The sequence below is a fragment of the Eumetopias jubatus genome, unplaced genomic scaffold (assembly GCF_037043125.1).
Source record: "Eumetopias jubatus isolate StellerSeaLion01/CBP00866 unplaced genomic scaffold, mEumJub1_p1.0 scaffold_3, whole genome shotgun sequence".
NCBI classification, from domain to species: Eukaryota; Metazoa; Chordata; class Mammalia; order Carnivora; family Otariidae; genus Eumetopias; species Eumetopias jubatus.
The window spans coordinates 73,657,932-73,682,213 of NW_028274809.1; the positions used below are offsets into that span (position 1 = coordinate 73,657,932).

The 24,282-nt window shown below is 42.0% G+C and overlaps 1 protein-coding gene across 1 annotated transcript in view; it reads right to left on the reverse strand.

The window, feature by feature from the left end:
* The window catches only part of GALNT5 (polypeptide N-acetylgalactosaminyltransferase 5), a 42,697-nt gene extending 19,943 nt beyond the window's left edge, over positions 1–22,754 (reverse strand). The window contains exons 1-3 of the mRNA XM_028113031.1: positions 21,313–22,754; positions 7,396–7,562; positions 5,684–5,803 (exon numbers count right to left, since the gene is read on the reverse strand). Coding sequence (XP_027968832.1) covers positions 5,684–5,803; positions 7,396–7,562; positions 21,313–22,754 — 1,729 coding nt within the window. The remainder of the gene's footprint in view (positions 1–5,683; positions 5,804–7,395; positions 7,563–21,312) is intronic.
* Positions 22,755–24,282: the final 1,528 nt, after the last annotated feature.

Genomic DNA, 24,282 nt, shown 5'->3' on the forward strand with positions numbered 1-24,282 from the left:
CAGAAACAAGTTGTAGAAATTTACAGAAGGACCATCGCTTTTCAGGAGACCTTAAGGTTGTCCAGGAGTCAGATGTCATTTCAGTCCACATACTTCAAGTTAGCCAACTGATTCTTTGGAATGTTCACAGCAATGTCATGTATTTTGCCAAATGCCCTTGTTATAAAGGAAATGAGAATCTGATCTCTACTCTGACTCTCTAGAGTGTACTATTGAACCTGCCCATCTGCCGACTCTTCTTGGCAGGGCAGTAACTTGCTCTTTTGTTCAATACTCACATGAGATCTGAGTGGTCAGCTTGTTCACTTTGTACCTCATTTACTACAACTCTCTTTTTACTTGTGTTGGCTTCCTATAGGACACTTTCCCTAGAGATCCATTGACCGTGGCCTGCCCTTCAGATTTTTAAATCCTACTTGAACTCTCTATCTCCTCATTCTCAGGAAATAACTGATTGGACCCGATCTTTTTGCCTGAATCATATCCAGATGAAGAGCCTATCATGCACCGGAAACTGAACATGTAGTGAACGTTGTTAGTGGTCAGAGAGTCACTGTTTTGCCCTTATTATTTTGTATTATGTACTTTCAGAGAGTCTAATAATACTCTGGGATCAAAATAGTACCCTGGGACCAAACCTGACCAATTTCTGCAGTTCCTTGGATCTTTGATCTCATCCTTACCTGTGGCTTCCCCTCCCTTTTCCCTGAATTCTAAAGGGTAAATCTTTAGGAAACAATAGCTGTCAAGGCCTGTCAGATTCTGCATTCAGATTCTTGTCATTCATCTCTGTTTGGCTGAGGCAGTCCAGAGGAAATCTCTGCCCTGGTATCTTTGCTGATCTCTGATTACAGAGACTTTTCAGGCCCAGAATGTGTCCTGCCTGTGCTTTACTTGGGGTGGCTGGGGGATGCCCAGGGGAAGTCTGGGAGAACTAACAGGCTGGCCAGCCCCGCTTAGGGCCAGGCCCTGGACAGTTCCTGAATTATTTCCTCAGCTAAAGCTGCTATGGGCTTCTGAAGCCCCTTGAATTTCCTACAGGAGCCAGGTGCACTTCAGGGCCCTTGGATGTATTCTTGGACAAGGCTGTTAAACTAATTCCATCAGAACACACTTTTCAGCTTCTTCCAAGTTCAGGCATTGACCTTTTGCTAATGCTGCTCAAAGTGTGGGCCATAGACCCTGCTATCAGAGATAGGAACGGAAATTGAGAATGGATGATTTAAAACTCTAGCAGTTTGCTGGAATTTGTTAATTTATTCTCTGTTTTATACAGGTGTATGTATATAACCTAAAAGTCATTACTTATGTCATTTGTGTCTTATCTATGTTATACATACACACATGTATATATTATACATAATAAATTTATGTATATATCTATATACATAGAGTATAGATGAATGCATATATAATTGTGTACATATCTTTCTTTTTTTCCATTTCTTTCTTAGGTAGTTTATCTTTAGTATAATTTACAAAGGGGCCGGTCCACAAAATTTGGAAATTAGAAAAAAAAAAAGTTCTTCTTTGATAGTTTGAGAAGCAGCTCTTCACTAGACAGTGGCAAGCAATTAAGATGCACCTAGCTGGCCTCTCCAAACTAGAGCTGTGACCCCTTAGCAAGTCTTTACAACAATATAGTGGGCTCGGTCAGAATCTTAAAAAACAAATAAAATAGAAGATATTAGAATCTGCTGCACATGTTATTTCATGAAATGTCTACTGTAGTGACATGTGTAACATATATATGCACTGGGTTGTGGTGTAAGATTTATTTCTTAACATGGGTCATGGTACAAATAGTTTTGAGAGTTACCAAACGGAAACTGAGCTCATGCACTCAAGGGTGTTAATGACTGACTGAGAGCCAAGTTTACATTGTTACACTTGGATTTTCTAAATTCAAAGAAATTATTTGCTGGCTCTATAACCGCGATTTGCTGGCTCTATAACCACAAGTGCTTGAGCAGGCCGATAAGGCAACTTCTTTGAGCGAGTTCATTGCAGCCCATCTGAAGAGGCCTTCCGTGTTGTCTAACAGTTTAGACTGTTCTGGAGATGATCGCCAGCATGCTTTGTGTCCCATGCAGGCAGAGAGAAGGTTTTTGTAAGCAGTACATTTTTGGTTCTACACTTGTCAGCTTTCTCTACATGGATGTCTCATTTTCATCTCAAATTTACATGGACAAAATCGGAACTCAACAGCAATCCCAAATCTGTTCCTCTGGTTATGGCCCCACCGCCCACCAAGTTGCTCAGATGCCAATTCTAGGGTTTTTTTTTTTGTTTTTTGTTTTTTGTTTTTACTCCTCTCACTATTACTCTCTTCATATCTTATCTGATGACAAGCCCGTGGGCTCCATGTCCACAGTACATTCTTACTCTGACCCCTTCCTTCATCTGCCCGAGTACCTCCCTGGTGTTTGGACAATGATAATAGCCTCCCCCTCCCCTTTTGTTTTAAGATTTATTTATTTATTTGAGAGAGAGAGCGAGAGAGAGCAAGTGGGGGGGGGAATGCAGAGGGAGAGAGAATCTTTAAGCAGGCTCCCCGCTGAGTGCAGAGCCAGCCGCAGGGCTCAATCCCACGACGCATGAGATCACAGCCTGAGCGGAAACCAGGAGTCAGACTTTCAACAGACTGAGCCACCCAGGCACCGTGATGATAACCTCCTAATTGGTCTCCCTCCTTCCTCTCTCATCTCCCTAATACCCATTCTCTACAAGGCAGCCAAATTGAGCTTTAAATTAAGTCAAACAATTTTATCCTCCTCTTTAATGTACTCCATTGCTTTCATATGATACCAAGAATAATGCCTACACTCCTTGAATGACTCATAAAACTTTACAAAAGCCCGCCTTTTCCTTGCCCCCCAGATGAATCTCCTATCATTCTCTCCATGGTCAGTACCCATCAACCATAATAAACTTTCATTAACTTTAATACACAGAACATATTTCTGCGTCAGGACCTTGCACTCCTTTTTTTTTTTTTTTTAAGATATTTATTTATTTATTTATTTATTTGACAGAGAGACAGCGAGAGAGGGAACACAAGCAGGGGGAGTGGGAGAGGGAGAAGCAGGCTTCCCGCGGAGCAGGGAGCCCAACGTGGGGCTCGATCCCAGGACCCTGGGATCATGACCCGAGCCGAAGACAGACGCTTAACGACTGAGCCACCCAGGCGCCCCAGGACATTGCACTTCTTGTTCCACTTGTCTGGGAATGTGCTTCCTCCAGATCTTAGCCCCAAACTTGCCTACTTGGCCTATTTCCTCACTATCCTACTTCTGTACAATTTGTGTGCAATTACTTCCTAAAAGAAATCAAACATGGATTTTTACTTAATCTTCCAAATGCGGTCTATCATTAAGAATCTTCGTTATCACTGCAATGTCAATTTTGATGTGATGTGGGGCGCCTGGGTGGCTCAGATGGTTAAGCATCTGCCTTCGGCTCAGGTCATGATCCCGGGGTCCTGGGATCAAGTCCCGCATCGGGCTCCCTGCTCCTTGGGAGCCTGCTTCTCCCTCTGCCTCTGTCTCTCTCTCTCTCTGTCTCTCATGAATAAATAAATAAAAAAAAAAATTTTGATGTGATGTGTTTGTAGTTAATTTTTAAGTTTCCATTACAAGCCAAAGAAATTAGCAAACCAATGAGATAAGAAAAGTTCAAAATTTGGGGTTTAGTTACAAGGAAGTGTAACTTAGGTGAGCAGATAATTTACGATTAGAACATGCTTAAATGCAGGGTGCCTGGGTGGCCCAGTCTTTTAAGTGTCTGACTTTGGCTCAGGTCATGATCCCAGGGTCCTGGGATCGAGCCCCACATGGGGCTCCCTGCTCAGTGGGGAACCTGCTTCTCCCTCTCTCCATCTGCCTCTCCCCCAGCTCTTGCTCTCTCTCTCTCTCTCTCAAATAAATAAATAAAATCTTAAAAAAAAAAGAACATGCTTAAATTCAAGGTGGTGGAGTTATGCAATGCTATGGTCTACAGGGGAGAGTGGCGGCTAGATATCGAGAGACAACCAAGTGTAGCAGATAAGTGCAGATTTGGAGCCAAGGTTTCTGGCTTCCGATCCTGCTGTAGCACTTGCTAGCGGGGAGAACTTGGGCAAGTCATAACCTCACTGTGCCTGCCTCCCTATCTTCATCTGTAAAATGAGGAAAATTATTGTACCTAGCTCCTAGGGTTCTGGTGAGGATTAAATCAATTACTGTAGAAAGTATTTAGAATGGAAACTGGTATATAAGTTCAGCAATTATTATGGGGTATGGGTCCTTCCACAGAAGGATACAAAAATAAACCAATATGTTTGATGTCATTTTTTAGAGTACTCATGGGCAGAAAAGATTTGACTCCTCCCATTCACTCACCAACCCACACACTAAAAAAAAAGTGAAGAAAAGAAGTCGTATTTATTGCTCTTTGGGAAGACAGAGAGAGCTATCAGAAGAGCAGACATACCCATAGGTCAGGGAAGAGAGAAGGAAACAAGTCTAAGTCCTCAAATACTGATGGGATCAGGCAAAAAATGCATAGGCTTGGAGGGGCTCCAAGTGGTCAAATTTGGGACAAACTGAGTACAATAAACAAACGAAACAAACAAACAAATCAATCAATCAATCAATCAATAAACAGAGGGAGGGATGAAGGAAGGAAGGACGGAAGGAAGGAAGGAAGAAATTTAATAATATACACATTGAATTTTTTAAAGCATAAATTAGTATTGATGGGAGCGTAAGAGGGGAAGACGAAGGAGGGAGAGAGTGGAGGGGAGGAAGAAAAAAAGAGGGGGGGAAGGACGGAGAGATGGACAGCCCTCCGTGTAATAACTGATTTAAGCAATGACCACCAATGGGTGCAAAACCATTGAGTAAAATGTAAGGAAAACAGTATTCATATGAATCAAAGTATCACATCACAAATTACTTCTTACTCCCAAAAGAAAAACCTGGCTGTGACATTTTAACCATAGGCTCAAAATTACTATCTCCCATAGGGGGACAACTTGACATCATGGGTCTCTTGATTTGAAGCCATAAACAATAAGTAATTCCCACCACCTACGTAGTACAATACTATACAATATTCACTTCCATAACATTCATCATGAGTGTAACATGAGGCAACAATGATAAAACTTCAGAATGTGGTCACATGTACAAAACAAATGGCCTGGACTTTAAAAAAAACCGAACAAGTCAACAGTAAGTAGTATGTTGTCTTCTCTAGATTGAGGAACTAAGGAGACTAAACAACCAAATGCAGTGCATGGAACTTAATAAGATCTCAAATTTCAAAAGAGAGAAGTAGCTATAAAAAACATTTGAGGAGCAAATGAGGACGTCTGAAAGAGCATAAACCAGATGATATTTGGATAGGAAAGTGTGCTTATCTAAGAGAACGTCTGTATTTTGCAGAGAGGCCTACTAAGGTACACAGAGTTGTAGCGGCATGATATCTGCAAATCCAAAAGTTGAAGACAAAAGTGGGTATATATAAACACGTGTCTGTGCACGTGTGTGATGAAGCACATGGTGCAGAGAGTTAAAAATTGGTGGCATGATGATGGCTGTGTGGGTGTTCACTGTGGTATTACTTCAAATTTGCTATATATTTGAAAGCAAATAAACTAAAACAAAAATATAACAACAACAAAAAATTAGCAGCTTCTTACCTTTTGCATTCTGTGCTCCTGCCAGCCTGGCTCTTATTAAGCCATGTCTCTCTTTGAGGCGAAGAATCCGAACTTTTGGAAACTGAGACATGTATTTATCCAAATTACCTTTTAGGTAGTCTGTATCACAGTAAGAATAGACAAGGAAACATGTGAAGTAACTAGATCTGGATAATACTAGCAGTGGCTTCTCAGTATCAAATTCCAGAAACTATGATAGTTACTGTAGTCACTAAATTTTATTCCTTGGACCATGATTTTATTTTTTGATGTCATTGTCTTGGATGGCTTTTTGTCTGCATCCAGTACTCCAAGCTATCTGTTTCTCAGATTCCAAATCCTTCTTTCCAGTGTTGCCAAGTGACATAGAGGAGGGCTCACCCTTTCTGGGTATTTGTCAGGATGGGCAAATTTGCCCTGAAATAAACGAAACTCAAGTTTCTGTACAAACTTACAAAGGCCCGTGCCAAGACCCAGACAAGAGGCTAAACATTGTATGCAAACTGGAAAATTTGTGAAAGAAAGATATTACAACTGCAATTGGTTAAGGGCACTGTCACTTCCCTACTATGACACCCTCTGAGTCATACCTCTTTTGTCTTGTTGGGTGGCCAAAGAAGTATCCACCCAAAGGAATGTTGTTGGGGTTTTATGGGATATATTTACATGACTTGCAGTCACTTCGATGTGTAATTAAGCTATTGACAGGTATCCCAGGTAGGAAAGGCTTCCAGAAGTACTTCTGCTGCTCACTTTCCTACTGATTTTGTGCGTTTTTTTTTTTTTTTTTTCCTTAAAGAGGACCCTGAAAACCATATAAGCTCCAGGTCTCTCCAAAGGGTTCTTCAGGTCCCTGGATCTGCCATTCATAAAAAGACTATTTTTTGCTTGGTGACTGGATACTATTTCTGTTTATGCTTTCAAGGCTCCTTCTCAAAGTTTTCAACCAGTTTTTCTTAGGCATCTCACTGCTAAGAGAACTCAGGGTGATTGTGGTAGGAGCTCTGAGGCTGAGGAAACTGGCTCACGCCGTTGTGGTCATGAAAAGAGCTAAGCTGTTCTATTAGGGCTAATCCTCTCTTTGCTATTTTCTAAAATTTTCTGAAGTGGGCTGCATGGTGAGAATTTGTAATGTGGTGGCAGTGGGACCTCGAATGGAAATGGAGCACTTAATACACAAATTATGTGATCTCCCCAAGAGGGAGATTCTTCACTTCTTCCAGACCATGTTGGATTCTGCCTTTGCACTCTGTTGAAGCCTCATCTCTTTGGTTCTATTGGCAATTTGTCTTCTCAACACTTAACACATAATGTACTTTGCCCTTGAGGAAGAAACCATTGGCCTTCCATTTCTTTGTTTTCCATAGAGTCTAACTCTGACCTCTTATTACCAGTGGGAAAGGCATCTTATTAATTGTGGGGTACTTGCTTATTAGACTTCATAAAACGGTTGAACATCTTCTGGTCTCTGGAACTCCAAAGTGCTCCAAGGAGCTATAGTTAGAAAATCATTTCTACATGGCAGAGAAGGCACAGCTGAAGGGAAGTCTGAGACAGCTAACTGAAGATAGAACTCACTTTCTATATCCCGTAGATGCTTGGCTTTATGCCTCTAAAGCACCACACGAAGCAATGATTTGATATTTTTGCCATCCACCCAAATTGTTATCGCCTCATATCAAACTTTAATTTTCCAGGAGTGCTTTTCTTACCTTTGGTGCTGAAGTCATCTACCAGTAGAATCTCCTTGATGAGGTGTGGAGGAGAGCGATTAAGGACACTATGAACAGACCTCAGGAGAGTGGACCACACTTCATCCACAAAGCACATGATGACACTGGTGGTCGGGAGGTTATTGTGAACTAGCTGCTCTGCACACCTGGGCCAGGACACAAGCAGGGCTCATTTTAAAGCCGAAGAGATGGTTTTAAAAGTCACAGAGTGCAATTTTGTGTAGATAGACATATACTGACATGCTCTGTTTATCTGTCTGCGTGTCTATCTGTTTGTCTATATATCTGTTTATCCATCCAGCCATCCAACAACGTCTACTACATATATCAGTGATGATTTTATCATGTGTTTTTCTTGAGGAGGGGTATAAGCAAAATAAACAAGCAGAGTAAGAATAACCAGGAACAGTAGTTGCTATAAAAGGACTAGCAATGCAAGACATGAGAAGTTCCTGTGGAGGCATCTTGCTGTAGGGGACAAGACGTAGGCTTTGCAGGTGGTTAGACACTATTTTGAATCTCACCCCCAATATTTCTCAGATCTTTATCCATTGATACCATACTTAATCTTTCTGTGTCTCCATTTCTTCATCTTTAAAATTAGGTAAATGTTCTTATTCAACAGAGCTTTACAGTCTAGTGAGAATGCACGTAAAATGTCTAGCACAGTTCCTGGCATAGGAATTCACCAAATGGTAGCTACTGCTCTCCTACTTAGACCATATACCACAAGAGAACACTCTTACTTATTTAATGTTACCAAGTAGTTTCTGATTGCCCTTCCAAATGGCCTCCTGCCAAGTGCCAAAGGAAATATTCTCCCTTTCTCCCACCCTGCATGTGAGTGCATTTATGGATATATATGGAAATGTATAATTAAACTCTTCATCTTCTCTGTCTATTTAGGGGTTACTTGCTGAGACTCTCTGTGCTACAGAGTAACCACAGTAGAACGAATCCTCCTACCACAGGGAGGAGGATAAAGCTACAGTGGGAGTTGGTATTCAGGTGGGTTGTAATTGGTCTTGGGTTTTTTCCCCACACCCTGCAATGTGTACTGCCTTGCTGCTGGCATTCTTCCATCCCCTGCCTGTTACTCTTCATAGGAGGGTACCCACTGGAACCTCACAAAAAGTATTTGTCACCCTTCTAACTCAGCTACTATTAGTAATGTCATAATTAAATTACAATGATCATAAATAAATATTATAGGCAGGCTGTATTATTTCAATTTAAACCAACAACATCTCTTCCCCTTTTTTTATGGAGGAATAATTGAAATCACGGTGAGGCTAGTTCATGATTATACTGTTAGTAAATGGCAGAGTTGGGACTCAAGCGCTGGTCCAGTCTGACTCCAGAAATAGCCATTCAGGAAGCCTTAAGTTCTCAAGAATAAAAGAAGCTGGCAGCAGATGTAACATTTTGTGGGAGCAGGAACTTCTGCCAGACAATATAGCTATACTTTTCTTAGTCTGTTAAAAAAGAAATAGATAAGAGCAAAAACCATGGTAAAACCATATTTTGATGCATTCACCATTTATCAATAGTACTTAATAAAGTACTATTATGTAGATAATTGTAACAACTGCTTGGGATCCATATTTTTACCCTCGTCTCTAAATAGAGCAAACTGAAGCTGGAGAAGTTAGATGACTTACCCAACATGATTCACCTAGAAAGGATATGTATGGAAATGTGAACAAATAGTTGTCAGTCCACTGCACTATGCTGATTATTCTGTACTAAGAGCATGGGTTTTGAATCAGATACATATGTGGGCAAATACCTGATCCCCTGATTACTGGCTTAGATTAAAGTTGTGTAACTCTTTTGAACCTCGATTTGCCAGAGATTAAGAACCTCCAAGCAGAGATGAAGAATCACCTTATTGTAAGACTAAATGCAAATACTTTATAGAACTCACCTACTATATAACTGACAAACAGCAGATACTTAAGAATTTCTTAAGGTAGGCAAATCCAGCTTTGGTCTGTAATTTCAATGGTTCCCTAAAGTGGATGGTTATGATACTAACCTACAAAACATTATGAAAACATACATATCCAATCACCGACCCCAGAAAATCAATTCGGCAGTTCTGAATAGGCCCTGAGAATCTGTGTCTTAAAAAACAAACTAACGTAAGTAAAAATCTACAAACAAAAAGGCAACCCACACGTTGTTGATAAGCCAGTTTGGGAACTTGAGCTCTAAGACAAAGTGGATTTAATTTTACTTACCATTGGTGGATAAACTTAATAAATAAATAAATAAACAAACAAATAAATAAATTGAGGGCTGATAGGAGCATGTCCTGAATCTTCAAGTGATGTAAAATCAAAATGACACATTTTCATCAGGTATCCTGATCTAGTGATTAGGCACCCAAGGTTAACATTAACTAGCAGCAGCCTAGAGTAATCTGATTCTACCCTAGAGATCCATGAATTGGCATTTCTAAATAACACAAGATATCCCTGACTTCACTAAAGGCTGTATTAGTTTCCTATAGCTGCTGTAACAAATTACTGGAAAAAAAAATCTGTTTATCAGTTTCTTCCTCAATTTATCTCTTTCTTCTCACATTTTACTCTGAACAGAAAAGAAATACCAGGCCACCCTTCAACACTTGGCTTGGAATTCTCTTCAGCTAACTAACCAAGTTCATGGCTTGCAATTTCTGCTTCCACACAGCTATCTGACACAATTTAGCCAAGGTTTCTGCCACTATCTTGGGAGGATCATTTTCCCTCCAGTTCCCAGTAATGTGTTCTGCATTTCCTTCTGGACCCTCACAAGATGCACTTAGAATGCTCATATTTTTACCAAATTCTGTTCAAGACAGTATGTGTATTCTTAAAGAGGACAGAAGCTTTCTTTTCTGTACTTCTCACTTCCTTCTAAGCCTTCACCTGTAACATCTTTTTTTTTTTTTAAAGATTTTATTTATTTATTTGACAAGAGACAGACACAGCGAGAGAGGGAACACAAGCAGGGGGAGAGGGAGAGGGAGAAGCAGGCTTCCCGCTGAGCAGGGAGCCCCATGCGGGGCTCGATCCCAGGACCCTGGGATCATGACCTGAGCCGAAGGCAGACGCTTAACGACTGAGCCACCCAGGCACCTCCACCTGTAACATCTTTAACATGTGTGTTTCTACCAACAATTTCTTCAAGGCAATGTAGGCTTTGCCTGTCATGCTTCTCAAAATTCTCCCAGCTTTGATCTATTATTCAATTCTTTGGCTATTACTTGAATAATCCTTCCACATTTTTAGATATTTGTTACAGCAGCAACCTACTCTTTGAAACCAAAATTATATTCGTTTCCTCTGGCTGCTGTAACCAACTTTATGGCTTAAAACAACAGAAACATATTCTTTCACAGCTCTGGCAGCCATGGCATTAATTTATTGATTTTATTTCTTGTCTTCTGCATCCAGAATTTCCTGCTTACTACAATGCCACAAGCTTCTAGCATAGTTGCACATAATTAATATTTGATAAATATGTATTAAACGGGAGGATGAAAAAAATGGAAATGGAATGGAGCTTAAATCAAAAGATTAATGGGGGAAGGAGAGACATTTTTCTTTGAGATAGGAAGAAAAAAGGTGGTAATGTATATAGATGAGTTTATGCACAGAGAAGTTGAAAGAATTTGTAGCTCATGTTGGAGGAAAGGTTGTTTGTTAATGTGATAGGGTAGGGGTTTGAGAAGAATGGAGAATATTTGGAATAGACACTATGGATAATGGGAGGGAGTACTGGCCAACTACACATAAAAGGATTTCTGGAGATCTCAAAATTTTAGTCAAAATACCGGCGTGATTTACTCCACCAGGGTCTGTCAGCCTGGGTGTAAGAGATAAAGGCAGACTGGTAAATTAGTCCAAGTCTAGGGGTCATCAGAGCAAACAAAGTAGAAAGAAAAATGATAGAGGATTTTGAGGATACTGGTATAAAATGGGTAAAGGTTCCATCGTGGGCTGTATGTTGGAAGAGAAGAAGTAAAACTAAGAGGAGTTTAATAGCCTGAGGAAGACATCAGCGACTTCCTATGACTTCCTCATCTCTAATTTTATAATGTAAGTGGATGGAAAATGCACATTTTACACTTAAAACAAACCAATTCTAAAAAGGAAGGGTCAGCTGCACAAATTCCGCCTGAGCCATCTGAACCAACAAGTCTTGCCATGAAGTCCTAAGAATTGCTTTATTGTTAAAATTTGGTTGACATTAGAAAATCTAGTTACAAACAGGAATACATTGGGAAGTTAACCATGTAGGCTAACGCAGATGAATCTTCTTATATAATAATAAATCAGTAGATTTTTGGTCTCTTTCAGAAGGAACTTCCAAGAAGTGTTGTAACATTAACCAGTTTGAAATTGGAGATGGGAAGCGCTCTCAGTGATTTGAGATTTGGGGGAGGCACCTCCCACTAGCCAAATATCTGAGCTTCCATTCTCCACATCCCATCATGGTGTCTTAGTTTTAACATTAGAAATCCATATGGGTGGGATCATGAAGGATTCCACTAGATGCCAGTATCCCAAGAAATAAGTAGTACCCGTGCCAATTATTGGCAGACATGTACTTCAGATGCATTTTAAGAACCCATTGAAGATGACTCTGTGGGAGATTATATTGTACAGGTCACACTGGTGCCTGGAAAAAGGGGCAGCATTAAAGGTTGGGGGAAGGGGAGCACAGAAGGAAGTGAGAGGCTCGAAATACGAAGTTGCAGAGTGTCCCTTGCTTTGGGTGGCTGAGATGTCAGGCCACTCTAATATTTATATGTACCTGGTTTCCTGCACAACTCAGCAGGCTAAACAAGTTTCCAGGTGTCTAGAAAAACTAGCAAGCTTGCTTTGTTTAAAGGCACAGCGCATCAGACCAGAAAGCCTTTCCACATTAACTTTTGCACCCTTCTTATGTACTGACAGTCATCTAGGTTACTACAGGTTGTAAAAACAATTTCAAATTATCCTCCACTGACCAACTAAGAGCAAATTTCCTTTCTTCCAATTTATCTATCGAAAACCCTGCTTTCTGCTATATTGAGGGGAGGAGTTGCAGCTCAAGTCAAGTCTCATTTAAATGTAAGCGATTTCTGCGTTTGTAATCTTTTTTGAGGTTAAGAAATCATATTTTTATTCTATATGCTCATCCATTCCACAAGTCAGGTGTTTAGAGTCCACAGAGTCCATGCTATATGTGAAAATGAACCCGATCTGTTTTGTTTGGTGGAAGCCTGGAGTTCCATATGGCGGACAACCAAGTACTAAACACAAACAGGGAGTCTGCCATGAGGTCCACTGTCCAGCAAATAGTTGATACTACTGTGGTGGCACAGCTTTCTGAACTTTCTCTAGACTTGGGAAAGATGACAAGGGACAGAGTTTTAATTCCTTTCTGACACTTATTGGCTGCGTGACCACCAGTAAACTGTGTAACTGTGCACACCCTCAGTTTCTTTACTTTTAGGGTGAAGATTACAATACCTTCCTCACAAAATGTCTGTGACGATTTGACGTGATAATGGATAAAAAAATACTGTGTAAGTCCCATAGTAAAAACCCATGTGAGGACCTGTGAGTGTCCACAATGCAAACACACACGTTTTGACTGGGTAGACTGACCTTTTCTCAGGCAAACCTTTAATTCAGATCTATCAAGTGCTCATCAGTTATCAAGAGACTCAGGGAGTGATGTGTTTTGCCTTTTTGGCTTGTGTGTGCTGAATGCTCAGCCACTAACCTGATTTGAATGTCGTCTATCCAGTAAAGAAGGTTTCAAATCATAAGATTGGGGGAATGATAACATTCTCTCATTTTTATGAATTTTTCATTTTATTCCAAACCTGTCAAAATGTACTATGTGGGTCAAGTCTCAGTCTTCTCAGGTTTGAACAGAAGGTCGAGGAAAATATTTCTCAACTTTGATTTGCAATTCAACTAGTGCCTGGAGGTAAGCCTTCAGGGGCCTTCACTCCCTAAGCTCTGCTATCTTCGAGAGGATCAGAAGGGGAATCGGGCATGCTGAGGAGGAGCTCCATCCAGATTTGTACTCTTTTCTATAAGACGTTCAATATATTGGGGCTTCTTGGCTTCTCCCTGACAATAGGGGATAGTTATATAAAAAGTTTACTTTTATGTTTTGTTCTTTCTAGGGTAGACAACCCTGACATTCAGTCAGAATTGCCTGACTGCTAATTGAGAAGATTTCAGTCACACCACTACTCCCAAGGCCTCAGCCAGCTGAGGCTGTGGTTCCTGAGGTCACCCTATATCCATCCAAGCTACTGGACTCAGGATCAACATTCCCCACTTTAACAATCATCTATTTTGAGCAAGCAGCTGTCAGAGTGAAATCGGGATGAAAGGGAAAAGAGCAGAGGTGGTGTCATGTGGCAGAAATAGTTCTCAGTGGCGGTCAGGGCACCTTGGGGGTGGCTATGACCTTGAGCAAGTCACTTCCCTTCTCTGACTTCGGGACCGGATTAGACTTGACTTTGACGCTTCATCCAGGACTAACATTCTCTGGTTGTCTATGCAACCTGAGCCTTGTTCACCTGTAAGTGCTTCCCTCTGGGTCACGAGGCCCCTGAGAAAAGGTAAGTTAAATGTTTGTTTTTGTTTTTTTTTTTCCACATTTTCCCACTGGTCCTTAGAAGAACCTTAACAAGGTCCTAAGGGGATCTGGATTCTGCTTACTTTCCATGGTCTCATTTCCATCGCTCTCCCCCACCGCATGTCGGATTTCCTTCCGTTTCTTAATGGGTCATTTTTTTTTTTAACCCTTTTTCCCCACTTCTCTGCCTCCCTACCCCTTCAGGTCTCTGTCCTCTCTCAAGCCAGTTTCGGGCTCGCCCCTCCTTACTCCGGGAGTACCCTGTGCTTCCACAAAATGTTCTGCTGTAGTCGCCTTGGAGGCAGGGACCTTGCTCAGATGGTAGATCACATAGTGGGAGCCCAGGGCCATTTGCTCACCACTGAGCTGTGGTTGGCAATTTTAGACTCTCCTTTGCTTAGTGCTGTATAGAAAATAATTTCCTATCAATTTTCTCTCTGAGGAGGTAGCTGACATGCAACACTAATTCCTTTCGCACATCTCTGACTCATGTGTAAGGAAGAGGAAGAGAAGTGTTTTAATTTCTGCCAAAGTTATATGATTATAAGTAAGCAAAGGAAAAGGAAGGAGGAGCTGTATCCTTATGGAAAGAGGACTAGGATTTTATGTCAGGAAACTTTCCTTTGAGTCACAACTCGACTGTTGGCTTGCAGGGACAGCAGATAGATCATTGTTCCTCTCAAACCTCGGCCCCATTTTCTCATCTGTAAGTCATCTGAGTGACAGTACGTCTTTTGTAGCATTGCTGTGGGGATTGGTTAGAATTAAAGTGCGCACACACATACTTATAACACATACACGTGCACACACAAAGACACCATTGCCTAGAACATAAATAAGCACTTTTTTGGTGAGGCCCAGCAAGCAAGAATCCCCTTATTCAGAGAGCCTGGGCAAGCCCAAGAGAGGTGAGGGTGATGGTCACTCTGAGGAGCTGGTTCAGGGAGAGAGCCAGCCCAGTGTGGTAGAATCATTACTGAGCGAGAGGGAATTGGAAGGCTAAAGTTTGGGTCCCAATGCTGTCACTTGTGAGCTGTTGGACCTTTGGCCAGAATACCTTTCACTGTGGTTTTTTTTTTTTTTTTCCTCATCTGTTAAGGGGATGTAACACTTTATCTGTCTGGCACGACTATTGTCAGGATCAAGCGGGATGGTGTGCGTGAAGCATGAACGGTCCCAGCTGCTTGGTACAGGGAGCCCCACTCTTGATAGGCGGTGAGCAGATAACGTGTGGAAGGAAGTGGACTGCTACCAGCGAATTATCTGCTGCCATCTGAAACCTCAGGTGTCTTTTCAGGGTCCGGTTTCTCCATAGGCAGAGCTGGGACGGTGACTGTCCCTGCCTTAAGGAACGGTTTTAAGGATCAGATGAGAGGAGGCAAGTTGGGAAGGCCCTTGTAAATACTGTCTCTCCATACTGCTCCTTCTCACACATGTCCACATAACAACATTTTAGAAGCAGAGCCAATTTAGGAGATAATTTAGTTTGGAATAATGTAGACTTTTTTTAAACATAGAGGGGACTCTAAAAAGCTCCTTTCATTTTGAAAGCAAACAACAAAAGAGAGCTTCTAAACACTGTTATTTTTCCCCAATTTTCTGACCCTTGAGCAAACAATGTTTCATTCTTGAGAGGTTCTGCTGGGAATAGGTTGCCCAGAACAGCCCAACAGGTAGTTATTTTCTGAGACAAAAGTACCCAGGGCAATACTGCAGCAAGAGTTTGATAAAATTAGGCTGGTTAAATTAGGCACATGGATTAGATGAGCAAAAGAGAAGTGTAAATAGGTTTGAATTCTTACATTTATTGACTCTTCTCTCTCAGAGACATTTCTAGGTCTTTGGCAGTATTTAGGAGAAAAAGTCACTGATCTGCTTTAACATTTCTCAGTTTTACACTAATCAAACAATTTCACTGTTTTCTTTTCTTTGAGTTAGGAGCAGAAATGTGTTTTATGTCCTCTGATCATCTTTCTCCTTATTACTCTTATGTGATGGGGTGAGTGTGATCAATGAAAGTATTGAAAGGCACTGTGCCATCTTTCAGTTATGTTTAACCTTTGTATGCTATGGTCTAGCCTGTACCGTTTAAACCGATTTTGCTCTTTATTTCCTGCTCTCCGACGTGACTTTTCAGTGAAAGAGCACGCTGTCCTCTAACACACAAACACAAATGTGCACTAATGTACACACACACACACACACGCACGCACGCACAGTTCAGAAGCGCCAGAAATAACCCTTTTAAATCATCTTGGCAGATGTTTCTTTCCTGCTCCTGTTTAGTTTCCCAGGGAACTTCTGCAGTCAGTTTTAGATAATATTCCCTTTTCACTGTTAGTCACAAAAGCAGTCTCATGTCATCAATTAAAATATCCATCCTGTGTAAAAATAAAGAATTTGAACTTCATTTAACTTTCGAGTTTCTCTTTTCTCCCAGCCCGATAAATTCTTAGGAGCCTGAACTTCAGACAGATATGTGGTCAGTTTACGTTTTCTCTCCTGACTCCTCCTCCTCTAGTAATTTGTTAGTTACGGTTTTTGACCTCAGTAAGATTGAGAGGGGAGGAAGGGGTGGAATTGAAGGTTCCAGAAAGGTTTTTCTTCCCCCTCAGTAATGTAGACTGGTTTGTGGCAAATGTATGGTGCTATCCTTTGCTTTTCATATGTGCCGGAAGAAAAGTCTCTGTAGCTGTGTAGGAAGGAATCAAATTATTGGTTGACAGTCCCAGCTCTGGGCTAAAGAGAGTAAAGATCGGTTGTAACTGCTTTATAGAGGGGCTGGCCAGAGTTCTGTAGGAAAAGCAAAGTATTAAATTAAGCAACCGAGTACCTCGTGATGATGCAGTAGTGGTAGAACAGCATGCTATAATTCTTAGTGTACTTTAACCAACTAAATGCTGGCAGCAAAAAATTTTTTGAGTCATTTTTCTCTAAAACAGATTCCGGAAGTGCACTCTTCAAATAAGTTCATTTTTGGAGTGTCATCTTAACTAGATAGCGGCAGGCCAGAAGACAGACTTCTTCCCATAGAATGGCCCTGCCTTTTCCACAGATAGGACTGTGTTTTAGCAAAATCTGTGTGTATTGATTATGGCTGACTGAAACAAACTTCAACAATTGAGAGCCAGAACTGTAAGGATTAGCTTTTTATAAAGAAGAAAATTAAATATGGAACTTTGTTTTTTTATTTTTATTTTTTTAAAGATTTTATTTATTTATTTATTTATTTATTTATTTATTTATTTATTTGACAGAGAGAGAGAGAGAGAGAGAGAGAGACAGCGAGAGAGGGAACACAAGCAGGGGGAGCGGGAGAGGGAGAAGCAGGTCTCCCGCCGAACAGGGAGCCCGACGTGGGGCTCCATCCCGGGACCCTGGGACCATGACCTAAGCCGAAGGCAGACGCTTAACGACTGAGCCACCCAGGTGCCCCTAAATATGGAACTTTAAAATGACTATCAAAAATTTTTATTTGAAGCATATTTTATAGGCAAAAATTCTAGGCAAAAATGAAACTGCATTTTACTTATGGACATCAAACATTGTTATAAATAAAATAAGGAGATTTTTCTTCCCTTGAAAGTCAAAACATTAAAATGAAAAACCAAACAATAAAACTATGAACTAAAGAGCAAGTCTGAATCAATGAATAGATCATAGTGTTAGAACAGGATGTATTTACCTTAAACCAGATACTAACATACTCTATATATTCAAAGTGAAAAATTAAGAAGTCATAATTAATTTACAAAAAGACTTACTGCATGCCATATTTGAATAGCTACGTCTCATTTATTGTTTTAAAGTAATATCAATTTTCCAAAAATGCATTTCTGAGAAACATATCTTTTAAAACCATATTGCTCAGGGCCAAGGGGGCAAAAAATGAAGGAAAAGACAGAGTTTCCTGGAGAAGCTTATACTTTCACTGAGGAGGCAAAACAGATTGTCAAGGCTCGAGTGAAGGAAGAGCACATGATAGGGAGGGTTTCAGTGACTGTGAGCACATTAAAGGTCGTTGGAATTTAGAGCTCACAGTCAAATCATGGTCTAGGAGGAGACAAGCTGCAGTTGGATTTTGAGTAATGTCAGACCAGTTGAGGATGGTGGGGCCGGTAGGAAGGCACCAGTTGAGAGGAACATCAGTGGATGGTACGGAACATGAAAAGCGGGAAAAGGTAATGAGATACGTTGTTAATGCGAAGGGCCCACAGTAGAGAGAAGGTCATATGCAGAAAGCTCCAGCTATCCTGCAAGGGACAGAGACTAGGGTGGCACTGCAAAGGAGAGCGAGAATAATGCTGATGACAGAGAGGAGTCGTTGTGCTTTTGGAAGAGGCCATGACTACATCTTAACAGCTTAGAAATGGTTCTCTGGGACTCAGGAGAGAAGGAAGAGCAGTTTTGGAGAAAAGAGTTTGGTTTTGGAACTAGAGCAGGTGAAATTGCCCTGGACATCCTGCTCGTCTCCTCTCCTTCTCAGGGCCAACCTCATCCTGGCATATCATTTAAATCATCCTTAAGAAGATATTAACTTAACTGGTACTGGTAAGTTACTTTACTCAGGGGAATTGAATTTAAATGAACGTACTAGCAAATCTATGGTTTTCATCCTTTTTTTGGCTCAATGTATATTCAATAGGCAGTTATGATATGCCAGTTACTGTGTTAATCATCCCATAGTGGTGCATTTTTGGGAAATGTAAAGAGCAGTGAGGGAGATATACCCCAGAACTCTTAGAATTTAAGGGCTTCAGTGGGCTGCTACTGTGGCTAATTTTAAGGCAAGCCCTCCTGTCCTCCTGTGTTCTTATAGCTCTCTCTGTCTCTCTCTTGTCTCTCCCTCTCACATGTTTTCTTATTATATTCTATGACAATTTTCCCCTTACGCTGACTTTTAAAATTTAGTATATTCAAAAATCTTATTGTGTGCATTCTTGTAAGCTATTTCAGATACTTTGTGAGCAAGGCTAAAAATAAACTCAAAGTAAGAAGACTTCAGATCATGCCAACCTGATGAATCAAATGTTTTTCATTTGTATTTTCTCCCAACCTTTATCCATATGAATACATAATTTGCACATATTTATAGTCAGAGTGTTCGGGTAAAAGAGAAGAAAAATAATTTACCCTCTTTCAAGGAAGAGTGGCACACACGGGCTGTAAATACTTCAGCGGGCCCTGTACATAGGATCCCTGGTGGCTACAGAGTCACCTCCATCCTGTTGGCATAGAGCATCAGGGAGGCAGCTTGCCGAGAGCGCCTATGTTTAGCCAAGGTGGGTTGTGTGATAAGAGGGCGGGGGCCTGGCCACATGCTATCTGACTCATCCTCTCAAGCACACGTGTCAGTGTCTCCTCAGTTGGGACCGCCTCCTTCAGAAGACAGAGCCTGCCTGTGACTTTTCTGCCACCTTCATCAATTTTCAGAAACTAATAGGCGCTGGGCACTGTTGAGCCTTCAGTAACTCACGTGGCCGATAACATCATTATTACTTGCTGCTGGCCCTCACGCAATTGCCCTTTCTCTGGTTTGGAACTGCAGCCCGAACTTCGGTGCAGTGCCTGACTCTTCCCCAGCCTCCAAAGCAGTCTGCCAGGCCACTGAAGGGATGCAAAAATGAAGCTACTTGACCTACTGCTTCGTTCTCGGGCATTTCGTGTTCCATTTCTGTGTGCATACATAAATATATGCGTGATACGTGATTTTGGATCATAGCTGGTCCCACATAATTTTTAGGATCCTTTTGGGGGGTAATCGGCCAGAGATAAAGAGCACAGCATAATTTTGAGCATGGATTTTAATAATTGCTTTACATTTACTGATCTATGACCACAGCCTCAGTTTTATCATCTTTATTTTGGGCCTATTTGTGTTCTCCTCAGGGTTCTGTGTTTTACCAGGGTAAGGGACACGAGTGGCATGGTGCGTAGTCTAAGCAGGCGTCGGTGTTTGACTGATAGCCGTCTGCCAGTGGCCGAGGGAGCTGCAGACGGCTTCCCTTAGCTGACATCACCATGAAGAGGCTCTTCTTACAAATAGGACAGACACATCTATTTGCCTTCCTCCTAGGAACACTGGCCACCTAGATCGCAAACAGTTTTCCACTGAGGTCAAACAAGGTCACTGGCTTACCTACCACAGCTGCTAAGTCTGAATCTTGACATTCCTTAATTCCAGCTTCTAGGCCAACATTGGCTCAGGAGTCGACTATCAGGGCATACGTGGACCTGTATTATCAATTAATGGATATGAACATATGGCTACAAAGTACCCTCACTTATGAGGGAGCCAAAAAGAACCAGGAACCAAACTGCATTTGAATCAGATGAGATACCTGTGATTTGATCCACTCCCTGGCGATGTAGTTATAAGACTTTAATTCATTGAAGAACTGGTTCACGAAGGCTCACTGGGTGGCTTTAGCGCTGTGCTACCTTGGGAAAGTGATACAACTTCTGAGGGCCCTCACCTATGAATCTGAACCCATCATGTCTGCCAGCTCCTTTCTGGGGTTCTTATGAAGTTCATGTGGTGTGTATGTAGGCTCTTTGTAAATGGTGAAATTCTAAACATATAAGTGGTTGTTTATAGGCTCTTATGCATCCTGCAGGTGTTGCATGCTATTAACTGGCCGACTTTTCCCAACATTATTTTCCCTCTATAACTGAACTCCTGAATGTCTACCATCCCACCTACAACGGACATTAAATTTTAGGGAGTAAAGTCATTTCTTCAGTTGCTCTTATGGTGATCATTAGTCATGATTAGGCAGAATTCTACTGGTTAAGATATAATTCCAGGGAGGCCTAGAAGGCACTTTGTGCTCATTTCCCAAATATATCCCTGACAAACTTGCTAATAATGTAAAGTTCTGAAATTGGGAATTCATGTCATTGTCACAGTTTTAATGGAATTACATTTTAAGATCTACCATTCAAATATGCCTTATTAGGAATTAAGTTCACCTAATAGTTTTAATAAGTTTTCAGTAGAGGAAAGGAATGGAACATGAGCTGATAGGGGTGAGAGCCAAAGTCTCAGAGAAGTTAAGTGTAGAGAGAGAGAACACAGTGGATATGCTATATCAGAATTTTTCTCCATGTGGATGGTAGACTATTTGGACTATGTCTCATGATTAATGTTGTTTTAATTCTCTAGGTGACCAAAAATCATGTAAAATTATCTAGAAATAAATCTCGACAGAAGGGCCAAAATACTTCAGATGGAGGAAAGAGAAGAGAAATGCATCTTACCCAGCAGGTCTGGTGTCTTCAATGGCTCTGTCCACTGGGATCAAATCACTGAGGTAGACATTGAAGTTTCCTTCTTTCCATCTTCTTTCTGCCTCCTTCTCCTTTCCACGGGGAACAACTACGGGCCGTCCAAATTGGCCTGGAGCTTTGGGATCCCTTGGAGAAAGTGTCACGTCAATTTTTAACACATGGTGCATTCCACGTTCTTCAGGTAACAAGGCTTTTTTATGATTTTGGTTGAGTTCTGCAGGTTGGGCCTTGGCAGTCAAGTTGATTCTTGCTGGCTCTAGCCCCTCAGCTAAGGCTTGATGGGATTGAGAGACTGTTGCTCTCCGTGGGGGGAAAGATGCCTCACTTCTCTTCCTGGAAATGTGTTTCCCTCGGCTTTCACCCAATACAATAGGGAGCACAGTTTTGTTTTTAGGATTGGGGGCCTGTTTGGTGTCTGTCTTTAGCTTCTCCTCCTTAGTTATAATCACAACGTGGCTTTCAGAGAAACTGAATTTCTTCCCACCAGCCACTTTGGCTCCATCATCCTTTGGCAAGCCTCCCAACGGTGCTTCGTTAATAGATTGCTTCTTTGAGCGATTTGAATTGGCAATAAACTTGGAAAAGGGAAGGCTCTTATTGGCTCCGTGTTTATTTGAATCTAGTTCTTTGCTCTGAGTCTCAGTTTTATTTAAGGCTATGGCTTCCCTAGATTTTGGCAACAGTGGGCTGGCAGGGTGTGTCCTCTCATTTGCTACTGCCTGTGATTGCTGCTTTGATCTGTCAGTATCAGGACTGAGGGTCACATTTGGATTTCTTTCGGCTGCTTGTTTTGATGCATCACTGCCAAGACTAGAACTCTTCAGGGCCTCCTGGTTTATACGGTCAGGCCCTGCATGTGCAGAAATTTCGGCCAACTGAGTTTCTCTTGCAGCTATGAATGGGGTTCTCTGAGCCCCCTGAGTTCTCATTTGCTTTGCCATGTGGCGAGAGTAGGCTTCAGGTCTGAGGTCCTGCCTCTCTGTGTTTTGCTTGGTCAAAGTCACCGGAAGGGTCTGTAGATACTCAGGATGCCACAAAGGGGCAACCTTGCCCCTTCCCGGGGTGTTCTGCATTTTTCTTTCCCTCTGGGTTTGGTCCAAGTCATCCTCAACCTTGAGCATACCCTTCTCAGTTTTTCTAAAGCTCTCTTTGCCCCATATGCCCTTCCCATGTCCCCTCAGTGGGGGCTTCATTTCTTTTATGCTGCTGTAAAGGATCTTAGTTTGGTCTGGCTGAACTCGGAATCCTATCTGCTCCCTCCTAACGATGTCTTCCTTGAGGACCCGAGTGTTGACCTCACTGAATGACAGGCGGAGAGCTGCCATGTCAAAGAGCAGCCAGATGACAGAAGCTACAAATATAAATGCCAGGACTCGCCCGCTTCCTCGGAAAAACTTTCGAATCTTGTTCATGGTGCAGAGGCTTCGCTTGCAGCCTACCCTCCCCTGGAGCCTGCTTACCTTGAGTGGGAAGAGGGAGCTGAAGTAGCAGCAGCAGGGTTGCCAGAAAGCACCCCTCCCCTGAACCCAGCGGCAAGAGCGGTCCAAGGGGGAAAGCTCAGCTCCGACTGCTTGTCAGTCTCCGCCTGCGTGGCATTTCACAGCAGAGCCTCTGTGCCTGCTCAGCTGTCCCCTGGCTAAACCATGCTAAACACTGCCCGTAGGTCACTCCGGGAGCAGTCGATTCCAGCCACTGGACAGTTCAACATATCACTTGTCTCCCCCCACCGAGCCCACGTCCACCTTCCTATAAGCCCAAGAAAAGGTGGGGGCCGGGCTGGGGCTGCCACTTCTCTCCTCCCAGTGCTCCGTCTGCACGCTGTAACTCAACACCACTTCTCATAAGGAAAACATTTCAAGCCATTACCCAGAAAACTTCATTCAGCTCTCACCTTCCGTGTTAGGTGAGAGCGTGTGTGTTTTCTGGGCAATTAAAAGGAAAGAAAACTTGGAGGGCATGTGTTCCTGGTTTGTAACCCCACCTACCCCATGCCTGCTCATTAACCCTGTTGTGCCCAGTTCTCTGAACGACCTGGCCCAGCAAACAATCACTGACCTTCATGTTTCGGCTTTGAGAGGGAACAGCTTAAAGAAGGGGTCTAGTGCGATCTCAATATCAGAGGTGGATCTTTAATCACTCAGCAGTTTTCCTTGAGTGGGAATCAAAATGTTTCTTTAGAAGTCAATGGTTTTTTAAAATGACTCCATCTATTTTTATTATTAGATTGACTAGACATAAACTTAATTTGTCATATTGCTCTAAAAGCTTCTAAACGCTTACTCTCAGTTTCGGTACTTATCTTGCCACAGAGTGGTAACAAACACTGCAGAGTGTCTTGGGGGTTGGACCAGACTTGGGGTAGCACTGGGAGACTGGCAGAGCAGTGGTCCCCACACAGGCTTCATGTTAGAATCACTCTAAAGAAGTGGCCCCCCAGCCCCCTATTCTGATTGACTGATGGGGAGTGGGGGCAGCGACAGCAGTTGGTCTGGTGTTGTGCTTTTGTGAAGCTTCCCAGGTCTCTATAATGTACAGCCAAAGCTGAGAAACACTGGTCTAGAATAAAATACCTCTCATTTTTTTTAAAGGTTTTATTTATTTATTTGACTGGGAGAGAGAGCACAAGCAAGGGGAGTGGCAGAGGGAAAGGGAGAGGCAGACTCCCCACTGAGCAGGAAGCCCCACTCAGGGCTTGATCCCAGGACCCCAGGATCATGACCTGAGCCAAAGGCAGACACTCAACTTACTGAGCCACTCAGGCGCCCCATATTTTTTGTTTGTTTTTGAACACTCTCATAATTTTTGTGAAATTCCCTCCCAGATAGAGTAAAACTGAATCAAAATCCGCATTTTAACACCACCTATTATAAACATTGTCCATGAAGTTTGAGAAGCACTTCCGGAGAGCACTGTTCTCTTGGGATCTTTGAGCAATCTGTA